Here is a 26240-nt window from a genome sequence, read left to right on the forward strand (position 1 = left end):
CCTCCTCAGTTGGAGATGATGAGTGATCAGATCAGAAAAGTATGAATTCTCACAATCCATTAAATTCTAGATATAGAATTAGAATTAGAATATGCGCGGCTGGTCACTTAAATCGCCCAGAGTCACCTAAATCATACGATCTTTTGTAAATTCTAGATATAACGCAAACTATATTAATTTATGGGAAGACTTACGTCAACACTTTAAAAATTCTCTGGGGACGAAAGAATCTCATCCTGTTGAACGACTTCTTTCTCTCAGTGTAAACACAAACTCATTTATCAGGAGATTGCACGATTCTAGAAATTCACAAGAGAATATTTTCTTGTATCAAGGAAATCATCTTTGTCATAAGAAATTTTTTCTCTTAATGTATGGTACAGTGAAGAATACAGCCGCATGCATATGCTTAGATAGAGTGTCGAATGGGACCCGAAAAAGGGTCTCAAAGTCAGTAAAATAAAAAAAACGTTCAGAATTCAGAATCTTACTAAAAATTCCAACATTTCATGTAACAAAATACGGTTTCAAAAAGTTCGAACAAACTCAATCATTTACAAAAAAGAAATGTAACACACAATTTTGTCATTTGGATTACGGTCATTAGTCGAGTCATAAATAATCAAATAGTTGAATTAAACATTGTTCATTGTAATTTATGTAATTTATGTGTTATTGTTATGGGATGGAGTTCATATTGTCAGGAATGTTCGACATTCCGTAAGGGATAACAGAATACCGATAATTTTCCAAATTTCCGAACAAATGGAAAAATTCTTGCCGAAAGTTATCGAGATTTTTACAAATCAAAGCACATTAATCTCCAGGAGGCGATGATGAAGATCAATGTGCGTTGAGTTTGAAAAATATTAGTAACTTTGAGCAAGAAATTTGTTTGAAAATTTCGAGGAAACGGCGGCCTTCTGTTACCCCTTAAGAGGAAACAGAATCCCTGCGTTTATATGAATCTTTAGAATTGTGTTTTCTCCTGCAATTATTATTTTTTATTCATTAAACTACTTCATTGACTCAACAATGCGATAATCGAGTCGATAAAGTAATTTCGTAGTTAGGAATTAATAATTGTAGGAGAAAGCACAGTTTTAAGATTTGATGTAGACAAAGGGGTTCCGTCTCCCCTTAAGGGGAGATTACTGTGAGTTTTAGAAGTCGTGGGTTATTGGATTGAGACTTTTCATACGTTGAAGATCAATTATATAGATCTGAAAACGAATAATTAGTGCAAAAAAAAAATTTTTTTATTGTTCGTTTGCCCGAAAACGCTTAAAATGCAAAAAAACAGTCCAAGGCCTCCAATTTTTGAGCTACGAAGGATTTTTTTTTTTTTTAATTTTCGGAAAAATATTTGGAATAACAATTACGAGCTAGTTTTTTTTTAATTCGCCTCTCACATGGCTAAATTTGCTTTTTTCGTATTTTTTTTACACAAATAATGAATTTTTTTACATTAAAAAAAACGAAATCAGCTGTGTAGGAATCGAATTCCAAAAAATGGCTCGTAATTGTTGTTCCACACATTTTTCCGAACATTTTGAAGAAAAAAATGTTCTGTAACTCAAAAATTGGAGGCCCTGGACTGTTTTTAGCATTTTAAGGGTGCCAAGTGAATTTGAAAAAAGACTCAAAAAAATTTTTTTCTTTCCCTCCATCATTGGAGAAATATGTATTCATCCATCCGACGAAATTTCAAACCCGCAACCGGAACTAGACATCGAGAAAATAAATGCGGAAAATCGTCTATTTCGCGTGACGAACCTCGAGAAAGCATGGGATCAAATGAGTACGGCGGGTTGAAATATCTCTCTTATTCACCCCGGTACCCCATTGTTTTTTGTCGCCATCACATTGAACACATCATTCCCCATATCTTCAAATTTTTTCAACTTTTTCTTGAGTTCCTAGGGGGTTGAAACGTTCAATTTAATCAAAACTCCATAAGAGGCCGTGTATAAGACTGATTTTGTTTATTTAATTTCTCGATATCCATAAGTTCTAAAATTTTGAAATTGTCACCGATGTTCACCATCTGTCTAATACTATTAATTTAAAAAAATAAAACTTTGTTGGTGAATGTCAATTTTCAAGGTCATCGCCAAATTCACTTGGCACCCTTCAGGGGTTACCCTTTCGGGCAAACGAACAATAAACAAATTTTTTTTTGCACTAATTATTCGTTTTCAGATCTATATAATCGATCTTCAACGTATGAAAAATCTCACTCCAATAACCCACGACTTTTAAAACTCATAGTAGTCTCCCCTTAAGGTGTGAGCTCTCTCAAACAACAAAATACTATGCGATCCAACGATATGCATAGAAAAACGATCGCTATAGATGTGGAACGGATATAGCTGCAGTTACACAAGTATTTTAGAGACTTGACATTGATGTGACAGGGTGGCTTCCAGGCCTCCCACTGGTTTTATTCCACTCAAAATGCGCTGTAGATGATTTTAGAGAGATGTTGGGGGGGGGGGGGGATTTTTGAACGACAAATATTCCTTAATTTATCCACCACCGAATATCCATCCCACACGTTTCGTAAACCACATGAGTGTCACATGGCAATTTGTCCGCCACTCGGTGCGCCTCTCTTTATATCACACATCAAACGGGTATATACTATTTTATCGTTGACTGCAATTCTCCATCTCTGTTTCACGATTTTCCCGCGTTGACAATTTTATGAATATATGTGGATGACATTTATTGTACGCGTTGGATTCATATCACTATAAAACATGATTTATCCCGTATTTTGGATGGATTACGATGACTCGAATATTTTGTTGCAGCCGACTAAGCTTAATGTTTACAAGAATGATGCAGAGAGTTGGGACTACACAACACCAAGTTTGGGTGAGTTTTACGATTTATTGTCATTATTATTGTACAGATTTTTTTATTGAGGATGTCATGGGACGGATGTGCATCGTTCGACAATTATTGGAGACTACTTGTCCCCCTAGCTTTCCTGGGATATTCGCTTCATTGAATTTTTTTTTTGTTTTAAAAGCGTTCAATACGGAGAGAACAGTTGGATAAAGATTGCCTAGAAAATCGCGGCAAATTTTATGGTACGATAGGTGATCGGGCACGGAGAGAAATTCTTTAGAAAAAACCTAGTACTGGGAACGGGAATGAAAAATTCTAGTGCTGTTAGGGTAAAATTTCTAGGGATTTCTAATAAAATTTCCAGGGATTGCTGAGGAAATTTCATGTTCATGAGGTAATTTTCACCATCTTTTTTCTCCTTATATAGGTGATTTCGCCAATTATCGGTACGGTTTTATTGAGTTTTTTAAATATACGTTTATCAACATTTCAAAAAGCCTAAAGACATTAAACGATCTTTTGTACAAAAAATCAATCCTTTATATTTTTGAGCTTTTGACGAAATTGTGTTTCGGAAGAGTTAGAAAAACATTTTCGAGTTTTCAATATGTACTTCGGACCGAAATATTCCGTCCTTTCGACTGAGCATGGTTCCATTTACTTCACCACCTCGCGTCATCAGAAATCCCCTAAAAACGTAGAAAAGTGTAAAATTCCACGTTTAAGGATGTATTTACACCCTTTTCGCCAAAATTCACGTTTTTTGAACTTTTCTGGTAAATTGTTGATCGGATTTACGTGAAAAACTATACCGTTCTTGCGTTTTATCATTACTTAATGTCTCACAAAATTTCATGATCGTGCAGTCATTTTCCTGCGTTTTTTCTAAAACTTTTCAGAAATTCACAAAACTTTCGAAAAAATGCAGGAAAATGATTGCACTACCATGAGACTTCGTGAGTCAGTCAATAATGGTAAAACACAAAAACGGTATATTATTTTGCGTCAATCCGATCAATAATTTATCAGAAAAATGAAAAAAACGTGAATTTTGGCCGAAAGGGGTGTAGTACATCCTTAATTCCTTCTCCTACCTCAATTGCAAGTTATTTCATTACTTTGTCAAAGTGACTCCTTTCCAGAAAAATATCGAAAAATCAAAATGGATATTGTTCACTCTATCAAAAAAGAAAATGATCCAAGATGTTTAGCCAAACCACATTCTTCACCATAATTTTGATATTATCTCATATGCCAGATTCATATTTGAGCCACACGTTAGTAACAATCTTAATCCTTCCATCAGGGCATCCTACTGAGAAATAAATTTCTGAAAATCACTTCTTGTAACTTTACGCTTAGGGAAGAAACGTGACCGTGTGAAATTTGATCGAGATGTTGCAGGGGTTAAACACTCAAGATATTGCAAAAAACCTCAAGCCATTTACTTTAGACTATGAAGAATCTATCGTCGGCGAGAACGAGTAGGGGACCGGGCCCTGTAGGCGTGATATCTTCGATTGATTTTCGAATTCCTCTAAAAAAAATTTGACCGCTATTACGAGTCGAGCAACGCGACAACACCGCACAACAGCTGATCGAGGTCGGTAAAGTCGGTGACGATAATTCAGTGCTGGAAGCATATGGACACGTATAACACACACAAACATTCATCTCACGGTTACAACCCCACTACTAGCCGAAGCGTGCGATGTTGCCCGATCAAAATTCGACAGTTAGCACCGCAGTCACAACTCCTCCATTATTCATGAACATTTTCTTTAATTATTCTTTTCGAGACTGGAAAAGTAGACCATAACACTTCTACACTGATGAGAAAAATAATTTGTAACATGAATGATTTATTTGGACAATTTTATGTTTCTTTTCAGCTGAGTTGTCCACTTGATAGTTTAAACATCCTTAACACAAAATTCTCATTTTTTTTGCATTGAAATCCACTCACTCAGATTTATTACATCAGATAATATGTGGCACTTGTAATTTACGACTCAAACCTTTTAATCCGAATGAAATCTATTTTAGAACTAAAACGTAATGCGTCAACTTCGATAGTTTTGTTTATTATGAATTAATCTTGGCAGCGAGTAAGTTTAGGGTAGACCTGCGACAAAAAATCACTCTTGGCATTTGGAGTCACACGGAGCCACTCGTCGGCAAGATAATTGAATATTTAACAAAATGGCGAATACACGTTATTACGTTTTACCACTTCACTGCTACATTCGAGAAGAATAATTGCCCATTAAAGATGTCGTGGGTTATTTCATACCGTGTCCGAAAGAAATTCATTTTTTTTCATTGGTAGGAGACGATATAGGAGGCATTTCTGTCACGATTCCAATTCAGTATAATCCAAATGGACTATCGAGCAAATAAATAAAGAAGGTGTGATGGACGGACTATTCCTCAGGGGATTAAATGGCCGTGGAGAGTCAAAATATACCTCTCATTCACCCCAATATCCCATTTTTCCTCGGTCATCACGAAAAATTGCCCCCTATGATTCATTTTTTTTTATCCTCTTGGGAAGCGAATTGTCTGCTGTAACTCATAACGTCATATGAGAGTTCATTAATGACGCTCGTTGTTTATTCACATTCTCGATAGTCTTTTGGTCCGATGAAATGTGAAATGAAGTAATTCAGTAGCGAAGTGGTAAAACGGTTTAAGTCGACTTATCTCCCAGTTGAATTTTTGAGGAATATTTCCGAATCTAAGGGAGATAGCGAAACTTCCGTAATTACATTTGTTGTCGCTCTCAATCGGCTCTACAAAAAAGGTTATAACGAAAATTTGACTATCTCCCTTAGATCTCAAGATATTGATTGAAAACTGCCCAATAGTTAAAATTAACTTGTACCGTTTTACCACTTCACTACTGAATTTGATTGTCCACCATTTTCATTTGTTGCGAGATATCTCAGAGTCTAATAACGACAGCGACATGTCCCTACGGATTTTATTAGAGGAAAATCAAATCTGGAAAGAAATCTGAATTTTACTTCGTCTTTTCAAAGTATTATGAAAAGTACTGTAAAAAGTTCAACAACTGTTTTGAATAAAAACTGCACTCTGCGCCAGCACAGAATCTCCAACAAATCTAGTTTCCACCTTCGAGTACACGAGTACGTCTCTCCTTTCCATCATTCACCTATGAATATTTTGTTATTTTTACGGAAATTGTTTTTCAGTTTCACTTCAACACTAGGTCAACTACTGACCAAATGAACCATTCCACCAGGTCAATTGGAATGACGCAAAACTCATAACACTGATGCTCATTGTTTATTAAAATTCTCGATAGTCATTTGGTCCGATGAAACGTGAAAGGAAGTAATTGGATTGCCCACCATTTTCCTTTGTTGCGAGATATCGCAGAGTCTAATAGAGGGACATGGTCCCTACCGATTTTATGAAAGGAAAATCGAATCTGAAAGGAGATCTGAATTTTACTACGTCCTTTCAAAGTATTATTTCGAAACTTGAACTAGGAGCTGAGTCATCTCGAATTATCTTCCCTCTTCACTAACAATTCGATGCTGTTCTTTTAAAAATCACAATTCTTGCCAAAATTCAGAAAAAATGTTGAGCAAAATAACTCTTTTCGGTTGTTTCCGGATAGCCAATCTCCATTCAAATTACACGTCGGAAAACTGGGTCTTTCAGGTGCCCGATAACTGCCTTAAAATTACTTTTGGAAGAATCGGCTATCCAAAAACTTGTACATATGTTTTTTTCATTAACACTCCGTTGGTCGCGCCGTAGGCGGCGAGCCACACCAGCATAAATCGACATAATGATATATTTGAAAGATCTAGGAAAATTCTGAACAAACAACAGTGATCTAGACTCTAGATCTCACGGAACCTGGTCAAGTATACGCTCAAGATTGTAGAGCGTATACTTGAACAAGTCTCGTGAGATTTTTCATGTTCAGTGTTACCCTTAATTATATATTGATGCTCAAAAGTTGCCACGTTTTCTGAAAAATCGCTTTATACACGGTACACGACCCGGAGTTCCGGAATAAAAATTTGAAAATCCAACTACTTATAATATTTTTGGTGGATATTTTCATTGGTAGGGCTTCTAGATAATTCAAAATGAGATGTCAAATTTTTTTCAAAATTTTCTGAGGCTTTACTGCAGTGTAATTTAGAAAATCGGAAAAAGTGTGGCGCGGCGCTCATAGCGGGACCAACGGAGTGTTAATTATTTCTGTTTCTCTTGAAATTCTCGAAAATGGAGGTAAAATCAGAGGTGTACACGAGAGATGAACAGCTTTTCACTTTGGAGAGATCGTCTTGGTCTCAATGGGAATCTTTGGTTTCGTCTCAGTCTTGAAAGACATGTCTGTGCACAGTATTGTCTCCTCCCATTCTGACTATGAGACAATTTATCTCAGCTCGGTGTCACGTTTTTCGTTTCTTTAATGGTGAATCTCAGCTTCAGGTTCGGTCTGTCTGGTCTCGGTATTTTATACATAAAAATGCGGAGATAGGTTGACTCGGGGTCATCAACAAAGGAGACGATACTGCGTCTTTCGGGACTGCGGCGAGATAAAAAAATTGCGTGTTCATTGCCCGAGTCGCAAAATTAGGTCGGTTTTTGGCTTGATGCATTCACAGATAGTCGGTTAAAGACCTATCGGGTTGAAAAGTAAGTCCCTGGCGCTGCGGGATTTTTCGGTTGTACAACAGTTTTCTACATCATGTGATGCTTGATTTTTTTTCCTCAAATATATTTTAGACATACCAAACAACGATAAGAAGGCTAAAGTTGAATGCGTTGAATTATTATCCGATGCGAGACCGACTGCTGTTTAGACTCAGCGGCTTATACTCTTCAATTTCATAGTAAAAGTCGTATTTGGCGACCAAAAAAGGATCATCTTGGTCGGTTTTTAACCTAACGTAGTTTTACAACCATTTTGGTCCGCCGACTGAGCCTAGGAGGCTTGATCGCGAATACCGACCAAAATAAATTCACTGTTCCTCCAATTTTGCTAAGTTCTTCATGGACCCAAAAATAAGGCCTTATTTGAGGATTTCAAAGATCTTAAGATACGACTTTCAAGTCTTAATTTCAAGCCTGAAATTCTTAAGGGTTAACAGAAGGCCAACGTTTCCTGGAAATTTTCAAACAACTTTTCTGAACAAAGTTATTAATATTTTTCAAACACAGAGCATATGGATCTTCATAATCGTCTCTTGCACTGATAGAACGGATTAGTTATTGTTAACGGATGAATTTTGGTTGGAGGTTAGGGTCTATTCGGTCTCACCAAATATTCATTCGTTAATAGTTAACGAATGTATATTTGAGGAGCCTTGTTTAACTTGACTTTCGCCATTCAAGTGAACCATTCATTAACTATTAACGAATACTCATTTGGTCATATTCAACTCTACCATTCGTCAATAGTTAACGAATCTTGTTTGGAATAAATGAATCATTCTATCATTGCGGAGATTAATGTGCGTCGATTTGTAAAAATATCAATACCTTTCGGGAGGAAATTTGTTGAAAAATTTGGAAAATTAACGCCATTTTGTTAACCCTTTAATTGAGAGTTTCGAAAGTCTCGATTTAAGATGTTGAGATCTCAATGCAAGCCTTGTGAAAGTTTCAAGTTCAGACTTTGGATGGTCTCAATTTGTGATTTTCATAGACCCAGTTGATACTTTGGAATGCTTAAAGTAGTTAAGACTTAAGACTTGAGAATTCAGAAAAGTCGTTACCTGAATTTTCAAAATGTTCAAGGTTTTTCAGTGCCCCACGGACCTCAAGATCGAGAATTACTCGAACATTTACGAAAGTAACAGAAGAAATACACAGAAATTTGATGTAACTTTGTCGTTGTTGAAAATTTCAAGCTTTTCCAGTTGAAATTTCAAGAGTAATTTTTTAACAGTGTGTGCGGAGGTGAATTACTCGCTTATACACATTACGCCATAGAAACGAACTTTCTCGGTCGCATTTTATCGCAATTTCCTGCGAGATATCTCAGGAAAATGAGCACTGCGAAGATCTCGATAACAATTTTGCTTTATCGCTTAGATTTGGAGGTTTTATTTGAAAATTTATGCGGGAGTTGAGTCGACTCTGGTGATCGTATTACTTCACCACTCATTTGATGCTGTTTAAAAAAAAGACAATTGTTTGCCAATCATTCTAAAATTTTGTAGAGTCATCATTTGTTTGATCATCGCATTGAATTGCCCTGTTTTATTTGTACCTTTGAGGCAGGGAACAAATTACCCACTTATACTCAGAACTCCATTAGAGTTCGTTGATGAGGTTCATTGTTTATTCAAGTTGTCAATAGCTATTCAGGCTGATGACGTGGTAAAGTGGGCTCATTTGCATTCAGTTTCATTCGTATTTAATTTGTATTAAGGTCAATTACAGGATCGAAAAATTGAATACAATAATCATGTTATGAAATTTCAAGTACAATAATTATGTTAGAACAAGCAGGGGGCCGAACCTTTCCGTCAGAAGGCATGTGGCTGTTACTTGATGCGTTATTTATCTTTTTCATTTTTTATTTCTACCAATTCCATTGGTAATCAGCTTCCGAATAGATCCGTAGAAATTTCATTTTTTAATTGAAAAGTGGAAATTTTTATTGAAAACGTTTCCTCGAAAAGTTTGACCGTCGAAAATTGAGAATTAAATTTAAGTTTTATCCAGTGGGATAGGCACATCTACACGACCTCATTTTTAAGAAATGGTTCCATGCGAAAATGAATGATGGAACAACGATATGTCATTTTATGCGAAAAACGTTTTTTGCGTCAACTGCTCTGTTTCAAAATGTATTGAATCGGTCAATCTGAAATTTTACACAGGAGTGCAACTCGATTATACTAAATAGTCTTCAATATTTTGGGGCTTTACCACATCCTTCACTTATGTAATGGAACATCAAAGCAACTTTCAGACAAGAAAAATAGAAAAACGCCAATATCTCGTAAACTTTGTAGGAACTGGTATATATATTTTGATAGAACTAGATAGGAGACATCAAGACGAATATTTAAAAAAAAATTGAAATCAGATGAATAATTTTTGAGATATTGAACAATATAGTTTTGCACAAAAAATTGAATATCTTTAAAACTACTCATTCGATTTCGCTCATCTGGAATCCCAGCCTGTAATATAGTAAGAGCTAGAATCCTACCAAATGTCAACTTTCTATGTCAATTCTTTTCAAGCGTTAACGTGTTCACATCAGTTTTATCACAAAAATGATAAATGTCGGCTACTGGGTGATTCGCAATAGTTAGCTAGGCATATTATGCTGTGGTTCGATAGATATTATCATAAAGAATATTTTGACGCCAAAAAAAGTTCATTTGGTGCAGTAGTTTTCGAAATATTGAGAAAAGAAAAATTTTTCGGAATCGCTGTATCTCAAAAATTACTGGGCCGATTGAGCTGAAATTTCGCCCGGATATGCTTCCAAATAAAACCAATTATGAGCCAAAAGTTCAGATTTTCATCCATCACTTTAGTCCTTTTTCTGCAAAAATTTATTTTAAAAATTCTCAGAATTTTGGACGTACAGATAGACATTCTCTAAAAATCTCATATGTCGACGTTTCATCACATATGATAAAAGCGTGTAGAAATTTTCTATACGGATTGCGTATAAAAATTCTATAGGAGTTCCATATATGATATTCGGATATTTCTATACGAATTATTTCTATACATAAATTTTTACATAAATTTTTGTATTCATTTGAAAGATGTCTAAACGCTCCAGAGAAAAACGTAGAGAAATGTCACAACTCCATGCGAAACATTTCTATACATGTGGCAGTAGGTCGTATAGGATCAAATCTATAGAAATCGTATAGAATTAATTTGTATAAAAAATATCCGCATAGAAATATCCGAATATCATATACGAAAATCCTACAGAAATTCTATACGCATTCCGTACAGAAAATTTCTATACGATTTTTTCATACGTGCATTCAACATCGAGATTCAAATTCAGACCTGTAAAGTTTAAATAATAAAATCATTGTAAAATCTCCGGAAACTTTGGGTCAAATGGGGCTTAAATGACAGCTCTAATGTACTACCAAAGCAGAAAATCATTTCACTGGTAGAAAAATCGCCAAAGTACTTGGATATCCGTAATGCTATTTTTTTACAAAAAAAAAAACGCAAATTTTTATCGACCATTCTTAAAATCCGTTGCGCAAAATCCCCACGACATCCTCAATAATTTTTACCTCAACAGTTAATACATACTTTTGCTACTCAATAACCCCCGACAAAGTTCAGTTTGCATCCAAAGAGTAATGTTCGCTATTCTGGTATCACTTTTAGCTTGCCATTCTCCCTCCTTCCATCTCGTCTATTTCCAACCCCCGGGCCGAGAACTATTCCCCCGGTGTCATCCCAAAATCCCAAGCCTCACCTTTTTTTATGATCAAATAAAACTCGTTGCCCCTCACTCCACCAACTCTGATATAAATCTGTTTGATACACTGAAAGGCATTTCCGATGGGAAAAAAGAAAGGGCGAGTCACATGATCGACATGACACAGGGAATACTAAGTGAATTGGAATAAGATTCTTGGTTTTCAGGGCAACAACCACTCTATCTACGTTTTCTCGCCTTTCCTTGATCGATGCACACACCCGCAGAAATGATTCTTGGCGACTGTCTGTCCCCGCGATTCACCGAACACTTCACTTCCTCCACAACTTCTAAACTTACCCCTCCTCCCGCCCCACCGAAACACTTCATTCAAATAAATGTTATATTTAATATCTTAGTCATCTCAATGTCGCATGAATTAATGTGTAGATGATATTTGATATAAAATTTATTGGGATTTTGCCGTTGCTAAATGCATTTAGCTTTCAGACTCAGTAACAATATCAGCACATTAGAGCATATCTCTGCACCACATAATGGACAAAATGATAACACACATGTAGGTAATGGTGATGCACAATCTCGGTATAAAAAAATGTCAACGACATTCACGAGACACGATAATCTACATAACCGAGAGGATGACACACAACACAACGCCAGCCGCCTCCTCTAACCCAGGAAGAAAAACCTCAGCTTCGACACATTTTTACAACCGATTACGACGCGTGTTAAAGTGAAAACATTAGGACACACCAAGAACCCTCAGGGTAACACCAGGCACACCCGGCTCAGATTCGTTATTCTCTTTATCTTTCTCATTCACGAGAAAGAGAGTCCTCATTACTCATCTCCCCTGTCAATGACTTTGTAGTTAACTTAGTGAGACACGCTTTCAAGGATTGTCTTTAGCTGCTCGATGAGGAGCCGACCGAGGCGTGAAAAACATGCCCACCCGTTGAATACAAAAACAAAAAAGCCAAAATATATATTCATTACGTGAAGATAGATAAAAGAGAAATGAGAAGAGTGGAGCTGAAGTAAAACAGACGAGCGAAACGTGAAAGTTAAAGAGAGAAACTTGAAAAAATATGTCTCACAGATAAAACAAAAGGACAAAAAACAGTGGGAACGTTAAAAATGTTAATTTGACATTACGGGGGATCCACATTAATCACAAGAATTTTCACTATTACACATAACGCTACGAGAGTAGATCTGCCGGACCCTCCATTCACCAGCATCGACTGTCAAACAATAGACAAAATGATAAATCAATCAGTATTTGGCGCACATTAGTGATAAAGATAAAACAGAAAGATGATTGATTTATTTTTTCTCGTGAGAGAAAATAATTCTTCATTACTACACACACGCAAATAAATAATCGTGCAAATCGTTATGAATAAAGAAAACAACAACAGTAAAGAGGATTGTATCCGTAATAACTATTTCCCGACAAATAAATATACTGTTGTCCATTGTTAAAGGCTACCAATAATGCACTCACAGACAAACATTCGATCAATCAACCTATCGACCACTGCTATCGCCCCGTCATTAATATGACTTTAACCTATTTAACAAAAGAAGTAAAAAATTTTTTATCTATTCTGAATTAAAATATTAGAGACCAAAGTTTTTTGCAAAATCGATTAATTCAATTGAATTCATTAACATCCCGTTCATTCACACGTTTTTCAATTGAAGAAATAAGAAACACAAGAGAATGATAATTATTTTCAAGAATTATCCAATTCAATATGAAAATTCTCACTTTAATTCGGTGAAATGTAACGAGTCAGTTTCAATATTGTTAAATACACGGAGTGAAAATTTTATTGAAATTTACCCCTAAATGTTGATTATGGTGTTGCGTACGTAGAGGAATTTTTACCAAAAGCTCAAGTAAAAATGCAATACTTTAGCTAAAAATTCCCGAAAGACCGATACGCTCCACGATTACTAGAATTTAGGGGTAATTTTCAATAGAATTGTCTTCGTGAATCCAATAATCTCGATAACGAGTAGTTTTGAAGGAAAATGTCTGTAATTTTTTGTCGTAAATTCAGCATCGAAACGGTAAAACAGTTCAAGTTGATTTTTACCATTGGCCACTGTTCATTGAATATCTCGGAATTTAAGGGGGATGGCAAAATTTTTGTCAGGACCTTTTTTGTAGAGCGTATTGAGGGCTATAAAAAATGTCTCTACTAAAATTTCGTTATCTCCCTTAGATTCGAAAATATTCCTCGAAAACCGCTAAGGACCGAGTTGACTAAGTCGATTGAGCCCTTAGTAGAGTCTTCGAGGAATATCTGCGAATCTAAGGGAGATACCGAAATTTTCATCACGACCTTTTCTCGAGTCCTTAATTCGCTCTACAAAAAAGGTCACGACAAAAATTCAGCTATCTTTTTTAGATTTCGAGATATTCGTTGAAAACTGACGAGTAGTCGAAATCGAATTAAATCGTTTTGCCGCTTCGCTACTGAATCCTCGTCAAAAGTGTCTGACATTTTATCAAAAAACTCTTTCCCGAGACAAACAGAATCAACGAGAACGACCAAATTGATTCGTTACGTTTAATGCGTTTGCCACTGGATTAAACGAAGAACAAACTGATGATTAAAAATAAATTGCAAGATTCCCAAAGAAGCCATGGATTAATACTTGCACGGAATGCAGGGATGATTCGAATGAGGGAAGGATTGCAGGAAGGCAGTGATGTTATGTTGGAATGTTTGTCTGTGTGCAGATGCGGCCATCACATTGTTGACTTGAGGCGATGATGGATTGACATGTGGGACAAGTCAGGGCCGGTGAGTGAGGCTTAGGCAGGTCTACGACTAATGCTGCTCTCCCTACCCCCGTACTCCTGCGTACTCTCCAATGTTGGACAGATGTGCTACTGAGAAGGGGCGAGAGACAAATTTGTTCATTCATTATTGTCCAAGGATAATTGTCCAACAGCTACAACGGTAAGTAAATGCGCTTGCTTTTTTGCCAGAAAGAAACGAAAAAAAAAAGAGAGAGAGAGAGAGAAATATTTGAAAAAAGTTTTCAGGAAAAAACAGGCCAGAAGTGAACAGAGAAAAGGAAGAAGCCAGTAGTCAGTAACTAGATAATGTTAAGGCTGAAAAAATAAGAGGAGTGGAAATAAATGGGCTTTGAACAAATAGTGTTTTATCACGAAGGAGCAGGGAACGAGGGAGATGGAGTGAAACGACGGGCGTTTAGAATTCAAGTGCAGTGAATAGGAGTGCGGATCGATCCGGTGGGCTCTAGGTGCGGTTGCTACACTTGCTACTTGCTTTGTCAGTAGTAGTGGAAATGCATCCAGAGGGCAATGGAATAACCGAGAGATATTCCACGGGGGGAGGGAGAGGGGGAGAAATGATAATGATGCAGGAGTAAGATGGGACAATGGAAATGCTGGAAAAGTTGAAAAATTCATGGTAATGTTCTCAACGAAATGGTATATTGTGTGTTTTTAGGTTCAAGTGGGCACCAAAAAGAACCGAGTGGCAATGGTAGGCCGGCGCCACTTCTTGCTGAGCCGAGATACGGTGCAGCTCCACAGCCATATGGTAATCCTCTTCCGGATTTTACATAATTTATCCAACTAAAATAGAACTGTATTCCATTAGCGTTGGGTTGACATACCCGTGGGCTCTTTTCGACTTTTGCGTCCGAATGGACGCATTGTACTCGTCAAATTTGAAATTTCCAGTCTTTTGTGGGACGGTGGCTTATTTTGGTCGGAGGAGCTCGAATGTGCTGTTTTTAGATCATGTCCAAATTTAGGTTTTCGACGATCATTCAAAAAATAATTATCGAAATCTTTTCAATTATGGCTTTAAATATTCGTTTGGGTGTTATCTCGGTCGAGTTCAAAGATTGTGGCGATCATATCATTTGATTTGGAATTATAGCTTTAAAAAGCATTTAACCGAGGTTTAATCATGGTTTAGGCAGGATTTAGTCGGAGTTTAGTCAAGGTTTATTCGGAGTTTAGCCAGGGTTTGGTCAGGGGTTAATCGGGATTTAGTCGGAGTTTAGTCAAGGTTTAGTCCGGATTTAGTCGGAGTTTAGTCAAGGTTGATTCGAAGTTGTCGGGGTATAGTCAGGGTTTAGTTGTGATTTAGTCAGAGGTTAATCAGGGTTTAACCAAGGTTTCGTCTAGGTTTCATCAACGTTCAGTGGAAGTGTAAACCGGTTTAATTTTAATTTAGTCGGCGCCTGATAGATGTTTACCCAGGGCGTATGGAGCTTATGTTAGACATTTGGGACATTTAGGGATCATATTAAAGTTTCATGGCTGGTATATCTTCCCCAACTTACCATTCAGAAACAAATTGCTAATTCATTAGCAAAAAAGTTATACTGGTCTCAAGTCCAGTTTAAGGGAAGCTACTCAGGAGAAAAATAAAATTCAAATAATTTACTAACGACCGAGGAGACATCAACATTGATGTATCAGGAGCATGAACTCTTGTGATATCAAATTTTGCATTCATTTTGTTATCTCTCAATCTGTCTAATTTAAAATAAATTCAGTTCCCTACAAAACATTGATCTCAAATGGCCTTTAAAAAAAATTATTACATTTTTCCGAGGTTAACCTCAGGAAGAATCCCTACTAATCTGAAATTAATGATAGAAATTAATTCGATTAATACATTCGGAAGCAAATTGCTAATTTTTAGCGAAAAACTACTTGATTTAGACCTGTGCAATACGCCACTTGTTTTTTTTATTTCTATGAAAAGGTTCAACACCGCAAGTGACATTTCCACCCGGTGCTGGGCATGATCGTTATGAGGAGAGTTTCAACGGTCCAACAACGTATGCTGAGCCATATGTCGAGAGGTATGGCATCAAGAGTGACTTTGCTGGTCGTGAACCACTTCATCCTACACCAGCTAGGCCCGGTTATGTACCGAGTCTTGGACAAAATCCACCAACTAGTGCACAGGGCTCTGTCATGATGGTGTACGGACTGCAGTCTGATAAAGTCAATACGGATAAACTATTTAATCTTTTCTGTCTGTATGGTAATGTGACCAAGGTGAAATTCCTGAAGACCAAGGAGGGATGTGCTATGATACAAATGGGGGATAGTATAGCTGTGGAGAGGTGTTTGCAGAATTTGAACAACGTCACTATTGGCGCCGAGGGCAAGTTGCAGTTGGGCTTCTCTAAACAGGCATTTCTCGCTGACGTCACAAATCCGTATATTCTACCTGATAAGACGGCTAGTTTCAAAGACTTTACTGGAAGCAAAAATAATAGGTGAGTGGAGATTGAATTCAGGGGGTTTATTGTGAGGGGGATTTTAGTTGGTGGGGGATAATTCATACACTGACAAAAGCAAAGTTTTTTGAGAAGTACGTCTTTACTTAACTTTAACTTTTTTACTTAAATTTAACTTAAGGCCCGGGTGTACTATGTTTCGAATGTTATCTGGAGTTTTTTTTATCTTTCGTAATCCAAAATTGTCAATTGAGTGGTACATCATGTAGAAATTCCCAAAAGTTGTGAGAAAATGAGAAAAAAATAGAAAAAATTCTATAAAATAGAGTTTTTTCAAAGAGCGTTTTTAATTGAGATTCAGAATGAGTTGAAAAAAGTGGAAATTACAAATATCTGATTTGCTGTGGCAAATTATCTATTAGCTGTCATTTTCCATGGTGGATAACAAAACACTAACTCCTCATGGGAAGTGACAGCTAGGTATCTCAATTTTCAAAACAATGGTATGTAGCCATTTGCCATTTTTATGTGATAAAAGTGTGATTAAAAAATTCTCCAAAATATTACAACTTTTTTCAAAGAACCTTTTCCATAATAAATGTCTCTGTGCAGTGTGGGAAAATATTTACGCAATCAGTCTTCCCCCTGCATGATATTGGGTGACAGGCCGCCATTTGTCACCGTAAATCAGATACATTTTTCAATTTCTTGTTATTCAACTTATTCTGAATATAATTTAAAAATGCTCTTTGAAAAAATTGAGAATTTTTTCTACTTTTTTTGTATTATTCATTCATGATTTTTCAACACTTCTGCATGATGCAGGACTTAATTGACAATTGCAGATGACGAAAGATGAAAAAAAACATGGAGATAACATTCGAAATATAGTACACCCGAGCCTTAACTTTAACTTACTGAACTTCAACTTTACATTCAAGACCAAAATATCTTGCACTAAGAAAAAAAAACAACTTTCGTCAAGAAATTTTGTACTTATCCTAAAGACGAGGACAATTTCTTGATGACAAGAAAGCGATTTCTCAAACAAAGTAACATTGAATTAATTAATTCAATTTAGAATTGAGTCATTTAGCCTCAATTCTAAAATATTTTAATGCAAAAACCACTTGAATTGATTTGAGAACTCGTTTTCTTGATATGAACCAATTGCCCTCGTCTTTCGGAGAAGTATAAATTTTTTTTCTTAGTATGACATATTGTGTGCTTGGTAATTTTCAAGCCATGAATTTCATGATACAAGGAAACGTACTTCTAAAAAAACTGTTGTCTGCTCAGTGTACTGAGAGGAAAATGGCGGAGTTCTCAGGCAAGTATTATATTACTTGTGCCAAAAAAATCGTTTTTTTTATGACCAAAAAAGGATTTTTGTGCCAAACATGTAAAGTATACATCGAAATGGAAACTTTTTGTCGTAATAATTGATTAGTGTTCCAAAAAATTTGTACTCTTTGTGCAAGCAAGAAATCTCATTTCTAATACGACTTCTTCGTCATTTACTACTCTCATACGTATTCTGCGTCCGAAACATGTTCGTTTTACGCGAAAAGAGAGACAGTTGTTCATTTGGGTCATTCACTAATCGCGAATGAGGAATTAATTCTTGAATAAAATGAGAATGATGTGATAGCAATCTTGGAATTTAGGAAAATAAAACAAAATATTTGAGAAAAGATTTCTTGGTAGACTTTCTTCGACAATGAGAGAAAAACGAGAGAGTTCTCAAACAAGTCTTACTTATGTTAAAAATAGACTTCGTCTTTCCAAAAGAATTGTATTCTGTGGGCAAGCAAGAAATGTCATTTCTAGCATGACTTCTTCATCATTCGATACTCCCATTCGTATTTTGCTCCTGAAAAATGTTTGTTTTATGCGAACAAAGAGACAGTAGTTCTTTGTTTTGATCATCCACTATTCACAAATGAGAAATTAATTCTTAACTTATCAATCAACACAAACATACATTGTTTCGAAGTAAATTATAATTGAACTCAGCATTTCGTATTTCGAATCAGAATGAATATTGTTCCGCGGAAATACTTTGAGATTCTAGCGAGATGTCAAGCTCACTAGAATCTCGCAGACTCGCATTAATTTACAATAAAATTAATTTTTTCTGACAGTGCAACTTGGAATTTGAAAATGGCCGTCACATGACAGTCATGTGACATCATTTTTTTGTCTTAATTTGAGTAGCTTGACATCGTCACTACTATTTGGATGGAATATGATGGTCACGTAGAATCTGTCATAAAAAATATCATAAAATTGAGATGCCATTATGGGACTTCGAAAAATGTGACATTTTTATTGCTATTTAGATGGAATATGACGGTCACGTAGAATTTACGTCATAAAATTGAGGAGTGACCACGATCTATTTAGTTAAAATATGACGATCTTATGACGTGTCACAAATATTTGTCACTGACCTCAGAACGCCATATTGTTGGCGCGAGGATATCCAAGTACTTCAGTCATTTTTCTAACTACAATTGTTGAAACAATACGAAATGTGTAGTTAAACATTATTACAACTCTCATTTGAGCCTCATTCAACCCTGGGTCACCGAATATTTGGCGATGGTTTTATTATTCAAAATTAAATTAAGTAAATTTGACTAAATTCAACAAAATTTGATTCTCCAGCTTGAACCGTTAGATTGGGATGAAAAAATCTGATTTCACAAAATTAAGGTGTTTCGTGTGAAAAGCCCAAAATATTGAAAAAAAATAGGAAAATTCATGCGAGAAATCTCTGAGTATGCTATAGCATTGAGAATTTTTGCACATTTCTTTCAGATCTCAGTCTCAAGAAAAAAAATAATGAAATTTAGATCCTTTTGTAATCGTTCCAGCTATAACCTCCGAGGTTACCCCACTCTCAATTAGGAAAATTTCCATGGCACCCAAAAAAATAATGAACTATTGAGGAAAAACTAGTGGGTGATAAAGCAAATCTTTCCTGAGAACACGTATAAATTTTAGATTTTTTTCGGATTTCGTAAAAAAGTTATTTGAACAAATGATTCGGAAAATTATGAGTTTCGGGGCAATTACGCCTTCACGCGCAGGCGCCTGATTCGAATGTCAGTGAGCATCATGGGAAAGGTGAACCATGGAACTGAGAGAGAGAAAACTATCGACAGGTTTACCAACTCGAGACGCATTTTAATATTATTTCAATAATCAGAAAAACATCCAATAAAAATTATTTGACACCCGTAGGTGATGAGAAAAAAATCAATCGACCTGATGAATAAAATCAATATTCAAAAAATATTCAAATGTACACTTAAGGCCCGGGTGTACTATCTTTTGAATCTTATCTGGATTTTTTCTATCTTTCGTAATCCAAAATTGTCAATTGAGTGGTACATCATGTAGAAATTCCCAAAAATTATGATAGAATGATTAAAAAAATAGGAAAAATTCCGAACTTTTTCAAAGAGCGTTTTTTATTGAGATTCAGAATGAGTTGAAAAAAGTGGAAATTGCAAATATCTGATTTGCCGTGGCAAATTATCTATTAACTGTCATTTTCCATGGTGGATAACAAAACACTAACTTCTCATGGGGAGTGACAGCTAGGTATCTCAATTTTCAAAAAAGTGGTATGTAGTCATCTCCCATTTTTATGTAATAAAAGTGTGATTAAAAAATTCTCCAAAATATTACAACTTTTTTCAAAGAGCCTTTTCCGTAATAAATGTCTTTGTGGAGTGTGGGAAAAGATTTACGAAATCAGTCTTCCCCCTCCATGATATTGGGTGACAGGCCGCCATTTGTCACCGTAAATCAGATACATTTTTCAATTTCTTGTTATTCAACTTATTCTGAATATCAATTAAAAATGCTCTTTGAAAAAATTAAGAATTTTTGCTACTTTTTTTTTTATTATTCACTCATAATTTTTCAAAACTTCTGCATGATGCAGGACTTAATTGACGATTTCAGATGACGAAAGATAAGAAAAAACATCGAGATAACTTTCGAAAGATAGTACACCCAGGCCTTAATAGTTACTTAAAAATTGGAAAATTTCGCGCTCAGCGATTGAATCAGGGCTCGAGAACAATAAGATTCCCCTTTCATTTCACCCCCTCTAAGTGATTTACAAATGAAACACCTTAATGTTTTCAGCTAAATACATCATCTCTTAAGGAGTCTCTCATTAGTTTTTTAAAAACGCGGAACCATGCTAGTTTAATTAATTTTCAAAATAATAGTTATTCATGAATGAAAGAAATTGTCTGAGATATCTAGAGGAGTTTTATCGTTGTTTTTAGTGTTCAATTGATTATTGAAGTTGCTACGAGTACACGCGGTTGTGTGCAACGCCGATGATTTTACCAGTTTATCGCCATAATTTTTTGATGAAGGTTTAGATTAGCCTGGATAGACTAATTAAATTGAAGATCGTGGGAAATTGGAGAAATAAATAACTGCTCTGATTAGATCGGCAAGGATGCGACCTGTCGCTAATTATTTTGGCTTCATCAGTCTTCTAGTGAAAAATCAATATAAACAAGCAAACGATGGGTTTTTTCTAGAGTCTGATGAGGCTAAAATAATTAGCGAAATGTCGCATCCCTGACGAGCTAATGAGAGTTGTTATTATTTTTCCAATTTTCCATCATCTACAATTTAATTTATGAAAATGAAGATGAACATGAAAATGAATCGATATTCGTGGAATATCTGAACAATTGGAAATTTTCAAGTTTATGACTTTTCTTCATAGAAAATTTTTAATTTATAAACAATCGGTTTTTCCCCAGAAAATCCCTTCGTTTCAGAATCATAACAAATTTTTCCGCATTAAAAATTTTCCGAAATCTAGTTCTTCCTAAAAGAAGTGAAATCGTCGAAAGTTCCAACGATTTTCATTATTTATCTGTAAAACAGAAAAAAGGTCTTTTTGTAAATTTCTTAAATTTTCCTCATGCAATTCGATGATCGTTACAAACTGTAAGAAGTACTTGAATATCCTCACTTTGTCAATATTTAATGGTGCTAGTGAAAAAAGATATTTGGCGAAGCCTCTAGAGAACACCCTAGTTCCCATGAAAAATTTATGCTTCAAACCCACATTTAAAATAGTATGAAACAACGAAAGATAAATTCGAAATTCCCAAAAACATAATTATTCATCATTCATAATTTTCTTTGTGAATTCTAGCTTTTGTGAATGTAAGAAATGAATCGATCAAATTGTTCCTTCGAATTATTTGTTCGAACAATAGTCTCTCGTTTGACTTTAGGGTGCTTTGCTCAGTGGCAACCCTGTACAGCGATTACCACTTTCCCATGAAGTAGACAGAAAAATTATCCTTGAAATATTTAAAATATATTCTCGATTCTTTCAGACACATTTTTCGGGCTATTTTACATGAATGTTGCAATTTTTTATTTTTAAAAATAACGAAATTAGCTTTGTAGGAGTTGACTTTCAAAAAACTAATTCGTAGTTGTTATTGCACACAGTTTTTCAAAAATTGAAAAAAAACCCTCTGTAGCTCAAAAATTGGAGGCCCTCGACTATTTTTAACATTTTACACGTCTGCGGGGCAAACGAACAATGAAGAATTAGTTTTTTTGCACTGGTTATTCGTTTTTAGACATATATAATCGACCTTCAATGTATAAGAAATTTCATTCCAATACGGCGTGACTTTTAAAACTCATAGTAGTCGCCTCTAAAAAGAGGAGTAAAAGGAAAAATCTCTAGTTCAAAAACTGGAGGCCCGGGACTATTTTTAACATTTTAAGCGCGTGCGGAGCAAACTAACAATACAGAACCAACTTTTTTGCACCATTATTCGTTTTTAGACAAACATAATCCGTGCAGTAATCAATGCATGAGAAATCTCACTCCAGCCGCCTGCGACTTTTAAAACTTATAGAAGTCTCCCCTTAACTTCCGTTTAGAATTTATTTTAGATTTAAGGCCCGGGTGGATTATCTTTCGAACGTGATCTTGGTTTTTGTTCATTTTGATAATCCGAAATGATTTCCAATTGCTATTCAATTTTACATAGCCCTGGAGTCTCCAAAAATTTAGATTGCACAATCAAAAAAACTTTGAAAAGAAGCTGAACATTTTCAAAGAGCGTTTTTGAATAATTTTGGGAAATAAACTTAACAGGTAGGAAATTGCAAATTAATAATTTGATGTATCTAATATAATGGCTGTTAGGTCGCCATTCGTCACAGTAGTCAATGGCTGTCAGATCGTTACACGCACGAAAAAATTTCATAGAAAAACCTATCGAATTCGTTAGAAAATTCTATTGAATTTCTATCAAACTTTCTATTAGTTTTTGGCTGATTCTATTGACATGTTCAGTAGAAAACATTTAATAGAAAAAGTCAACAGAATTCGATTTTTCTATAGAATTTGCTCGACTCAAATTTTCAAGTTCGACTCAAGTTGTTTTCATTCTATTTTTCTTTTCTTCTCATCAAGAAAATCAAACGAAAAAACTTGGAAAATTCGACCCGAGGAAATTCTAAATGTCATTCTATGTGTCATGTGACTAAAAAATGACAGTCTTGTGACGGTCATGTGACGTCCCGAAATTTCTAATGGCAAATGACGGTCACAAATTTTTTGTGACCGTCACAAAGAATTAAAAAAGAGTTTTTTTTTGACCGTCAAAAGAGTAAAATAGTAATTTCCGTTACCAAACCATCTATATAGGTGCAAAATGACCGTCATAAATATATTGCTTTTTGTGATGGTCATATAATTTCTACATAATTGGCATCGTTTATTCGTTCAATTTATTATTGATTATCAATTACCGTTTATTATAAGGTTCTTATGAAAGACTCGAAATATATGTGTACAACTGTACAACAGCTTTTTTTAATTATAAAATTATAAAACATGTGCTTACACATATTTTGGCATACTCATAAGAGAATGATTCCACTTTTCATCTTTGGAACAAAATAAACGAAGTCAAGAGTTCTAGTTAATTAGAAAAAAAAAATAGATGAGCAAAAAAGTGTTTCATCTATAAGATGCAAAATGACCGTCACAGTTTTTCGGCCAATTGTGACCGTCATAGAAAAATGACGGTCACATGACCACTTTATGAACGGTCACATGACGCCTTCGCATCTCTATATATTATACATTATGAATATGGAAAAACAATCGAGATAACGTTCGAAAGATAATCCACCCGGGCCTCAAAACTTCAAAATCCAACTTACATTTATACCATTTAAAACCAATAAAAAACTTCTTTGTTTCATGTTGAACAAAGGTTTCTAAATCCAGCAATGGCCAACAAAAATAGGATACAGCCCCCCTCGAAGATAGTCCACTTCTTCAACACACCACCAGATCTAACCGAGGACACAGTGAACCGTGTGTTCGTTGAGCGTGGAATAGAGGCCCCAACGACCGTCAAACTGTTTCCCCTAAAGTCCGAAAGATCGTCATCGGGTCTCATCGAATTCAGCAGCGTTGGTATAGCAGTTGCTGCTATAATGGAGTGCAATCACACAGCGCTTGAAAACAGTAACGGTAAATTTCCGTACATAATGAAATTGTGTTTCTCATCGTCGCGCACAATACCCGCGAATTTTCCACCCGGCGGTGGTGCTGGACAAAATTCACCAAACAGTTCAGCTGGCAATGGCCATGTTTCGAAAATGCAGCAAGACGGTGAATAGAACGTCGAGGTAATCCAGGGCCAAAAAATATACTACAAGAATCAACGTCAGCGCAAACAACACTACAATATTCATCAATTGTGCATGAATACGGTAACACAGGCGGCATTAAATGATACTAGTGTACATTCAACGACAGCTGGTGCAACTGCCATTGCCATATCGCCAGTGATGCAAGCACAGCTACCACCTTCCTGTCATCTTCTTATCACAACACCGAGTTTGTATCCACCGCCGCCACCACCACCACCACCACCACTTGCTGTACCACAGGCATTACCACGTGCACAACTTCCATTATCCTCACAACCGCTGACCACATTCTGGCCCTATGGATGAATAAACAACAGGCAACTGAAAGCGTAAAACAGAGTAACGTTTATATTCGATATACTTTTTTTTCTTCTTTCCTCTCTGCAGTTTATTTTTCATTTTTTTGGGAAAGAGCGGATATGATAGCGAGAGAGAGAGAGGGAAAGGGTTGGACCAAAATCGTCGTAGAGAACCGCCCAGTGGGTCGAGTCCCCGTTCATATCTTGACGTTTTTTTTCGGGCTCTGTGGTCACGGACTAGAGGCTGAAATTGCCAAACGATAAGTGGCGAGTCTTTTTAAATATACATATCAATGGTAATCACTCTCACGAATAACTTTTGTCGATAGAATCCGAAACAACGAATGTTTCCTGATTTTTTAATCTCGATTTTTCCGTGAACCTGGGTGAAATGAATATTTTAATATTTAGTCAGCGTCTGTGACACGTGACTCGAATGGACAACTGCCGAGTGCTATTGGGGTTTTCATCGGGGGAATGTTTTCCGGGGGAATACTCAAATCAGAGGAATTATTTTGTTGGAAGTATTTCAATGCACGATTGGTTGATTGAAAACGGGATAATAAATGTGGATTTTTCGAATCATCTCTTGTTTCTCGGGTTATACTACTCGTGGTTTTTTCTCGGTTTTATTAGGATTTTTTTTTCTCACTGTGCAATTATCTGATGGCGATGTAGACTCGGCGATACAATCCGACAACGTATCGAATGAAAAATCCAATCCACTGATGATTAATTGATCAATCGATCCGGGTGATAATGAAACTCGTCACAAAATCGGTGTTAATTTCCCCCTGAACAAACAAAACTGACGAAATCTCGACTGCTAATTAATTAAGAACAATTAAAAATTTGTCACTCGGTGCTCAGTCCAGAGAATGGCTGCAGTGTTCAAACAAAAAATTTATATTATGAAACGAGTACTCGATTTATCGGACATGCGGAACAGTGAATTGAATTTTATATTGAGAAAACAAAGTAAAAAACAAATTAACTGAAAACACGCAATGACCTTGACGATATAATATATTAGTATCCCTTGGCAATATTTTGTCGGGTCAAGGGATGTTTTTATAAAATGAAAATAAATGTAAAAAAAATGAGAGATAAAGAGAGAGAGAAAAATTGGGGGATTAACGTTTGAGGTGTTCCATGTCAAATGAGTCAGCTACTGACCCTTAGTCTTTTGGAAATTGATCTCGATTTTTCTACGATTGGGGGACTAGAAAAACAATCCCTCGATTTTTTCAGATTTTTTTAACAGCCCATTTCAGGGATATGATTTTTTATTTGTTTTTTCGTTTTTTTGTAATAACTCCGTTCTATTCATCCGATTTTTATTTATGACACGTCAAAATTTTCCATTTTCTATCGGCTATAAGAAGATTTTGAGTAATTTTTTTTGCCAACTCCTAGGTGCTCGTAATACCGAATTTAAAAAAAAAATGTTGAAAACTTGAATTTTTCAAAGTTGTTGTTTTTTTTTCCCCCAGTAAATTAGAAGAAGTATTGTAATCAGAAGAAGTATTTTGAGTCGTTATACAAGTTAGGTTTCGTCCTAGATCTCTTTTATTTTCAATTTTTTCTACTCGAAATTCAATGAATTTGGTCAAAATACCTCAAAATAGCGTTGATTGACTTTGATTACAAACAGT

The 26240-nt window shown here is 35.7% G+C and overlaps 1 protein-coding gene across 1 annotated transcript in view; it reads left to right on the top strand.

Moving 5' to 3' along the window:
* The window catches only part of LOC107038793 (heterogeneous nuclear ribonucleoprotein L), a 51946-nt gene extending 26147 nt beyond the window's left edge, over positions 1 to 25799 (top strand). The window contains exons 6-9 of the mRNA XM_015258072.1: positions 2817 to 2880; positions 14785 to 14877; positions 16060 to 16582; positions 23842 to 25799. Coding sequence (XP_015113558.1) covers positions 2817 to 2880; positions 14785 to 14877; positions 16060 to 16582; positions 23842 to 24253 — 1092 coding nt within the window. The 3' untranslated portion in view covers positions 24254 to 25799. The remainder of the gene's footprint in view (positions 1 to 2816; positions 2881 to 14784; positions 14878 to 16059; positions 16583 to 23841) is intronic.
* The last annotated feature ends 441 nt before the right edge of the window (positions 25800 to 26240 follow it).

Source organism: Diachasma alloeum, unplaced genomic scaffold, assembly GCF_001412515.2.
Source record: "Diachasma alloeum isolate Michigan unplaced genomic scaffold, Dall2.0 Dall_scaffold_00288, whole genome shotgun sequence".
Lineage (NCBI taxonomy): Eukaryota > Metazoa > Arthropoda > Insecta > Hymenoptera > Braconidae > Diachasma > Diachasma alloeum.